This window comes from Cebus imitator, unplaced genomic scaffold, assembly GCF_001604975.1.
Source record: "Cebus imitator isolate Cc_AM_T3 unplaced genomic scaffold, Cebus_imitator-1.0 Scaffold38, whole genome shotgun sequence".
NCBI lineage: Eukaryota > Metazoa > Chordata > Mammalia > Primates > Cebidae > Cebus > Cebus imitator.
In genome coordinates, this window is record NW_016107353.1 from 7,348,508 (window position 1) to 7,357,517 (window position 9,010).

The 9,010-nt window shown below is 42.3% G+C and overlaps 1 protein-coding gene across 2 annotated transcripts in view; it reads left to right on the forward strand.

Annotated features, from left to right (window-relative positions):
* The first annotated feature begins 8,506 nt into the window (after positions 1 to 8,506).
* Positions 8,507 to 9,010, forward strand: part of UTP25 (UTP25 small subunit processor component) — a 24,192-nt gene continuing 23,688 nt past the window's right edge. For both annotated transcript variants that reach the window (XM_017525568.2, XM_017525567.2), the window contains exon 1: positions 8,507 to 8,706. In XM_017525568.2, the coding sequence (XP_017381057.1) occupies positions 8,600 to 8,706 (107 nt within the window). In that variant the 5' untranslated portion in view covers positions 8,507 to 8,599. The remainder of the gene's footprint in view (positions 8,707 to 9,010) is intronic.

Sequence of the window (9,010 nt, forward strand, 5' to 3'; positions counted from 1 at the left end):
CCACCATGCCCAGCTAATTTTTTGTATTTTTAGTAGAGACGGGGTTTCACCATGTTGACCAGGATGGTCTCGATCTCTTGACCTCGTGATCCACCCGCCTCAGCCTCCCACAGTGCTGGGATTACAGGCTTGAGCCACCGCGCCCGGCCGTGTCTTCATTTTTTAAATCAGGAATACACAATTCTCTGGATGATTTATTTTCTTTTAATGATTTTTAAACGTATTTTTGTCTCTTGAAGAGCCAACACAGGTTCGAGGGTGTATTCCTGTGTGGTTGAGAAAAATATTTCTCCTTATATTTCAGCAGACAATGCCCAACCCTTGCCCATGCTGCCCTCATCTCTCTTTGCACTAGAACCTGTCCTGTCCCAAACACATTCACTGTTATCTACCTTAGCCATCAAAGGAACTACAGTTACAATTACTTTAGGGCTAGAGGACAAAATTATCCAAACATTTATCTGGCTACCAAATCCCTAGTTGTGCCTTCAGACAAAGCTAGAGGAGCTATTACTTAGCAGAATAAGGATAGCACTACTTTACAGCACTCAACACTGAATTACAAACAGTTTGGCAATCTGCCTTTGTGGAATTTCCAGTGCAAGAATTTATAATAAACTTATGAAAGGACTTTTTTTCTTTCTTTTCTTTTATTTTTTTGAGGTGGAGTCCTACTCTGTCGCCCAGGCTGGACTGCAGAGGCACGATCTTGGCTCACTGCAACTTCCACCTCCCGGGTTCAAGTGATTCTTCTGCTTCAGCCTCCTGAGTGGCTGGGATTGAGATTATAGGCACACATCATCACACCCGGCTAATTTTCGTATTTTTAGTAGAGACAGGGTTTTTCCATGTTGGACAGGCTGGTCTTGAACTCCTAACCTTAAGTGACCCACCTTCCTCTGCCTCCCAAAGTGCTGGGATTACAGGCATGAGTCACTGCACGCAGCTGAAAGGACATTTTTAGTTATAAATTTTATTTCTTAAAAGTTTAGTTCTAGCCAGAATGAATGCAGGATGAAGAAAATAAGAAGAAATAAAACTGTACAGCTAGAAAATCTTGTTCATGAGAAATGTATATGGTGGTTAAAGTAAATATGAGAAAGGCTGGTGTTTTAGGGCCTTCGCTATCCAAAGAAGAAAAGCTGCCCCCAAAATGGGAGGTAAATAACTGCCCAAATAAAACATTCAAATCGTTGAAGCCTACCATACCAGATGTACTAGGCTTGGGGTTAAGGCTGGGATGTCACAGTTTACTGGGGAGTGATTTGTTAACAGTCAAAAGAGGGGGAACATTGATTTGAGCTAATAGGCAATTTTAGACTCAGTTTCATTCAAGATTGTAATTCCTAACTTGATGTTTTAAAAAGCAGGACCACAATCTGTACCCTGGGGATTATTTTTCCCTTATTTCTCCCTCTCTAAAAGAAAATTATTCTAAGTCATCACATAAATTAATCAGTGGTGCTCAGAAGAGTTGTGATTTTCCTAGGAAAAATGGCACATAAAAGGTGAAAAAGAAAAAATGCATCATAGGTAAGTCAGGCCACCCTAGGCTGGATGAATCCCTCCCTCCTGTCTGTTCCCTTGGCACATGTCTCACAGTTTTTTGAAAGAATTTCTCACCCTGTGATGTTGCGGAGAATCATCGGCTTCTATGACTGCTCCCTCTCTCTGGACTGTGAGCTCCCTGAGGCCAGAGATTTTGTTTTATTCTTTCACATAAATTGCCTTGGCGCTTAATCTATTCCAGAGTGCAGTACTCAGCAAATGAACACTCCCTCAATTCTGTACTGCACCGAGCCACCTGGATGAGGCGTAAAAGTCATTTGGCACCTAATGTGTGACTGAGATTTGAATCCAGATCGATGTGAGTCCAGCATCCTTAGCCTTAACTCTTTTGTAAACCTGCCTTTCCTGAGAAGGATCAGTCCATAAACAGGAGAGAACACCAGCTTTCCTCTGCCCTCAGTGACTACCCCTCCTCAGTCACCTTCCTGGTTCTTCTTCATCTGCCCTGGGTCTTAAATTCGCAGCTACCCCAGGGCTCAGTTTTCAGGCTTCTTCTCTGTGTTTATAGTAAGTGATTTCATGCAGTCCTAACCAACCATACACTCACCACTCCCAGATGTGCATGGTCATCCTGGCAGCATGGATCTTTCTCCTGAACTCCAGATGTGCCACATACGTAGACCTCTCCACTTAGATGTCTAAGGGGAATCTATCTGAATCTATCTATGCGAATTGAATTATCTGGACACTGGCTGGGCGTGGTTGTTCATGCCTGTAATCCCAGCACTTTGGGAGGCCAAGGTGGGCCCATCACTTGAGGTCAAGAGTTTGAGACCAACCTGGCCAACATGGCAAAACCCTGTCTCTACTAAAAATACAAATAAAAAGGCATGGTGGTGCAAGCATGTAATCCCAGCTACTCTGGAGGCTGGGATGAGAGAAGCGCTGGAACCCGAGAGGCGGAAGCTGCAGTGAGCCGAGATCACATGATGGCACTCCAGCCTGGGCAACAGAGTGAGACCCTGTTTCAAAAAATAAAAACAAAAAATAAGTATTATCTGGGCACTTGTTGGGAAAATGGATGCAGTGTTTCTGAGCCCACAGGGATAAATGAAGAACACAAGAAGTTAAGAGCTGTGGGGAGCTGGACGTAAGAAGTTAAGAGCCTTGGGTTCACCTGTGTGATTCTATCATGTTATAATCATATTTGGGTAGTGACCAGTAGGGATGGTGTGGATTTCATGGATGTTTCTGGTAAACTGAACTCATTACCGTCTCAAAATATAATAATTATACTAAGAGAGACCTGAGATCCTGGTTTCAATAAACACTGAGAAGTAGGAGGAAGCACTTGGTAAAAATATGAAAAAGTCCCCGAAGTCACCCCATCTGGAGTGCAGTGGCACAATCTCATCTCACTGCAACCTCCACCTCCAAGGTTCAAGCAATTTTCGTGCCTCAACCTCCCGAGTAGCTCGGATTACAGGCCCATGCCACAATGCCTGGCTAAGTTTTGTATTTTTAATAGAGATGGGGTTTCACCATGTTGGCCAGGCTGGTCTCGAACTCCTGATCTCAATTAATCTGCCCACCTTGGCTTCCCAAAGTGCGGAGATTACAGGCATGAGCCATAGCGCCCAGCTGAAAAAGTCTCCAAAATCATGGTTGGCAGCATCCAAAGCATCAGGTAAGGCATCAGAAAGGAGGATTTAATACCCTTGACACCCACTTCAGACATCCTTGTGATTTCGCTGAACTCCAAATCTGATCACATAGCTCTCTTGCTTTAAATCACTTAGCGGCTCCTCACCTTTTATGGGATTGGATGTCATGTCAACTTCTCCACAAAGCATCCAAGGCCTTTTACAGACTGGCTTCTCACCTACCTGCTCTCTAACCCCCCACTTCCTGCCAGTCCATCTCAGTGATGTGGACCACTTGCAGTTATCCAAACACATCTCTACACTTTTGTTCATGCTGTTTTCTCTACCTGAAATGCTCTTTTCCTATTTGTTCACCCAGGAAACCCTGACTCAGCCCATCCTCTGTGCAGCTCCCCATGAGCTTTTTCCTTTTTCCCATGGCAAAATGAGTTTATTTATCCTCTGGGTTCCTTTAACCCTTTCGTACATCTTTTAGCCCGTGACAATGTTATTGTTTGTTAACTGCTTTGTCTCCCAACTAAACTCTGAGATCTTCAAGGTAAAAGTCTGATGTTTGAGTCTTTTAAATCCTTGATGCCCATTGTCATTCCTAGAACACAGTAACTGCTTCGAAAATGCTTGATAAAATGAATAAATGTATGAACAGCTGAGCCCTTGCCAGAAAAAAAAAAAGAAAAATAGTATGTAGTTATAGCAGTATTCCACTAGAGGGAGCAAAGCAAAACTTCATTCCCTCTAACAGCATTTTAGGCTTGTTCTCAACTAGATTAAAGAAATATAAAATATTTCCCATTTTAAGCTAGACCTAATGGAAATCAATCCCTGATACACCTGAGGAAACATATTTATAAAAGTTCGCTATATTCCAGGTCCTGAGTTTCACAGTGGATACTTCTTATAGGTACAGATGAATAGAAAGGGCAGGGGCCATAGGTACTCATATTTTATATTTTTATGTTATGTGGCGTCCATCACAAAGCTTTGCTCTTCACAGACATAATCTCACTTCTAAAGCCTGCTCCACCTAGAAAGCTTATGGCTCCACATACAATAAATGCTGTGGAATCCGATGACTACACAGCTTTCTAATTTCCTGTTGTCCTCTATCTTTCATATCCTGTCTTGATCACATACGCTTACTATTCATGAGGTCAGCAGACACAACTCATACAGCCTCAGATCTAGACTTTAGAACAATTTTGAGTTCAATACTCGTGTTCAGTGAATGTGTCTGGCTGACACATGCTCAGCCTGAGAGCAGCATCCCCCGACCTGGGTAAAGGTGTCCTTGCAGATTCCTTAGCATCCAGTATTGTTCAGTTCAGTATTCAGCACAGTGTATTGTAATTGTCTATGTACTTATCTACACCCAGACGGAACTGTGGAGACCGGCATGATCTTATTCTTTCTCCTAGCCTCAGCTGCCAGTATAATACCTGGCACATGATAAGTGTTAGATAAATTTTTAAAAAATAAATAGGTAAGCTAATTCCATAATTGTATAAGGGCAGTGAGAGATTGATTTTTGCCAGCACTCTCAGGGAGAAACTGGATTGCTTTGGGTGTGTACACAGACATACGTGTATACATGTGGTAGAAGAGCTGGTCTTGTATGTAGGAAACTGTCTGATTTAAGGCTATTAGGAAAAAACACACACACACACACACACACACTCCTTCCCTAGAATCTTCCCAAATCAGAAGCTGAGGTGTCTGACATTCACTATTAGAGAGTCATACCTTTGGATATACATGGCTTCCTCTCAACATATCTTGAAATCATGTGACCTTGTTATCATGAAAAAAATTAAATCTCAAACTCCCCAGCATCTGAGATGTATCCTCAAGCAGTGCTTCCCCCAGCTCTGTTGAGAATCTCAGATAGACCTCTGCTTACTTTCTGTATTTTACATTAGAAAGTGACTGACTTGTGTCTTTAAGTATATAGCTGTATGGCAAGCAAGTTCTTTCAAATTATATATATATCATAATATTTGCAAAACAAAACATACAAATTTGTATAACTCCATGAATTCATAATGATACTAAAAATGAAAACCAAAATTTAATTGGCCACCATTAAATCCAGTGATCAACTTCTTATGTTGAAAATTGGCAAATGAAGGGAAAGAATCAAGCATTTATTCTTTCCTATACAAACTGTATCACTGGGTAACCAAAATTTAATTAAGGTAGAAATTTATCTTCACAACAATTCAGCCAGTAAGTAAACAGTAAATGACAGAATCAGAGTATGACTCCCTGAGATAGAATTAGAATGCATTCATGAATTAATGGATTTAGACATTGAGCATCAAAGTCTGGTAATATCACAAAAAGAAAGGCAATCAGACATCTTATGTCTTCTTGTATATAACAGACCAGCTATAACAAAGTCTGCTCAAACTTCTAGATCCAACAATCAACTCGTAAGAAATATAGAGAGGAGCACAACATGTTAAACCAACAAAGAATTTTTAAAAGGCAACATTTATGAGACAATCAAAACAGTGAACACTGGCATTACATAGGATGATATTAAATAGTTATCACTTTTTTTAAGTGAGATAATGCCATTGAGGCTACATTAAAAAAAAAAAACCCTTAACTCTTAGAAATGCACACTAAAATCTTTACAGATGAAATAATATGATGTTCGGCATTTGCTTAAAAAATAATGCAGAGTAGGGACAGGGCAGTGGTTGGGCGTATAAATGAGACAAGATGGCTTTGAGTTGATATCGGTTGAAGCTGAGCAACAGGTATATGGGAGTTCATTCTTCCATTTTGTCTGCTTTTACATACACTTGAAATGTGCAATATAAAACATTTTTTTCTTTTAAATTATTAACTAATTCCTAAACATTCTGATATTCTCGTCCTAAGGGATAGCTATCCCTCTCCCACTCCCTGAGAACATTATCCTAGAGAATCTTCTGGAAATTGCAAATATCCTAAGGAAAGTAACTTGTTAATTCATTAACTGCTATCTGTAAATTAATATAGAAGGTTATCTCCTGGACTGCCTTTAACCCTGAAAATACGGAGTGCCTGTGAGTAGAGGTAAAAGAAAACCTTGCGGGAGGGGAATGGAAGGGCAGAGGGAGGGAAGAAGAAAGAGGAACAACAAATTTTGTCTTCATGACAGTTTTCCCAAGGCCGTCATTTGTTGGTATATACATCTTATTTGTGCAGGTTTTACGAAGAGAACTTTCACTGGAGGCATAAAAAAAATGCTTACATTCTTGGCTCTTAGGTTACATTTTCACAAAGGATTTCTTTTTATGTTGTCAAAAGCTAATATAAATATTTTTAGGACAAAAAGGACTCTTTTTCCATTACCCAGTGAGCCAATGATGAGACTGTTTGGGTGGGGCTCGGGTAAATTTTTGCTTGAACCTGAGAACCGTCTAGACCTGTACACAACAAGACCACAAGGATGTGGAAACCAGGAGAGTAAGAGTCACCTCAAGCGCTTGGGAATACAGCTTTCATAGAAGATCTCTGGAAGAACACCAAGAAAGTGGTTGCCTCTGGGGAAGGAAACTAGGTCACTTAGGATATGTTGGCACGAGGGAAAAGGATAGCTCTTTATTGTTATAGCCAAGTTATACTGTGGTCAGCACCTTAAAATATATGATGACATCTTGCAAACAGGCTTTTGTTGACCTAAGTGACTGTACTTTTTATCTTGAAATTAGATGGAAGACAAATGGCTATTTATGGGTTCCTTGGCTGGCCCAGTTGCTGCACCACCCACTCTGTTTGCATGTGTTCCTCACATTCTTTGGCCCTGTCCTCCCTTCCCCACCCCAGCCTCTCCGAATCTAATTAAGAGTAGTAGACGGTCACTAGAATGGACAAGAATCACATTCTAATAGTTTTATTACAACTTCTACGGTGGGATACGGTATTGGGGAAAACCCAAATTTCCCACAGAAGTAGTCCAATAGCAGAGCCGTTCGATGCTCCTGTTTTACCTTAAATACTCAGGTAAATTCTGCGGCTTATGATTTAAGCACTCTGTTTCTATAGAACATGGTATCATAAGTTACTACTGGGAAAAGGGTCTCACCATCTTTATCCCGTGTCTCAAGCAGCCCTGCACACTTTGCAAATCCCTGGAATACTGAGTCTACTTTTATATTTTTGCTTTTCCCTGTTTATTTAAGTGTTATTTATATACATTAAAATTCACCCACTTTAACTGTACAGTTTAACTTTTTTTTTTTTTTTGAGACTGGGTTTCACTCTGTTGTTGCCCAGGCTAGGAGTGTAGTGGCGTGATCTCAACTCACTGCAGCCTCTGTCTCCCGGGTTCAAGCGATTCTCCCACCTCAGCCTCCTGAGTAACTGGGATTACCGGCATGCGCCACCACACCCAGCTAACTTTGTATTTTTGGTAGAGACTGGGTTTCGCCATGTTGGTCAGGCTGGTCTCAAACTCCTGACCTTAGGTGATCCACCCGCCTTGGCCTCCCAAAATGCTGGGATTATAGGCATGAGCCACAGCGCCCGGCCGCAGTTTAACTTTCCGTATTGTATACATGGTGTAACTACCAGCACAATCAAAATATAAGACGGTTCCTTTACCTTCAAAAGCTTTCATCCCCTTTTGTCCGAGTTCAGTTATGAGACACCGGATTGGGTTTCACAGTCTTTTCTAGCATTGACTGGAGGTGATTTCAGTAAAGTCACTCTACCTCTCTAGATGTGTTTCTGCTGTTGTTAAATGAGGTATGCTGGAACAGATTTGTCTCCGGGGACTCTTCCAATATTTACAGAAAACGCGAGAGTTGGGTGAGGGCGGGAATCTCAGATTGGGGGCCCCATGCTTGATATAACACACGCAAATGGCGGACCCCAATGTGTAAAGCCATGTGGTTGCATCAGTTTTTTCTCTCTTCTCTTGCTAGCGTGCTATCCTTTCTAAGCATCAGCTTCCTCATCTGCAACATCAGGCTTATTAACAAGACCTATCTGAACACTGTCGTGATGATGAAGTGAGATGTTCAAGCACCCTTAAATGTTGGTGGATATTTTTATTGCAGTATACTGTAAAGTCACTGCATTCGACTGTCTCCACTACTACACATTTACGCACTTATTTCCATAACCAAAACACTAGCACAAAGCTCATGCCCCCCGACCCACATAACCCGGGAAGCTCCCACGTTCCCTCAGCTGCCCACGTTCTAGGGCTCTGAGAACATATGGGAACGAGTGCCCGTGCCCCCGCTAGGGGGCAGAATAGGGAAACGGACGTTCTAAGCCTGTCGCAAGAGCGCGACGTAAAGCGGATCTGCTTTATGGCACTTTGCCTTCGCCGTAAAGCGTCGTCGGCGAGCCCACGTGCTTATGTTGACTGGGTAACTTCCTGGTGAAAAACGCGACTCCTGCAAGTGGGTAAACTTGACGTTTTCGCTATGGGCAAACGCGGGAGCCGGAGTCAGAGCCAGCTGCTCAACACCCTAACTAAAAAGCAGAAGAAACATCTTAGAGATTTCGGCGAGGAGCATCCCTTCTATGACAGGTCTGGAGGGGCGTGGCGGGGTTCCCCAGTCGCCACAGTGGTATCCTCGAGTTTGTTACTCTGCCGTCCCGGACAGTGCTGCTCCGGGCTTTTCTCACGCTTCCGCGGCTCCCGCAGTGCTCGGCCGGGGAGATTCTGGAGCCCTCCCGCCGGAAGATGGAGTGCTTCCTGGGCCTTTTTGTTAGTCTGTAATTTCATGCTAAGAGACACGCCCGTTGTGTGGGCGGAGTTTTGTGTGGTCAGTCATTTTTTGTGGGTTTTTGTTTATGTATATATGTATATATATATATATATATATATATAT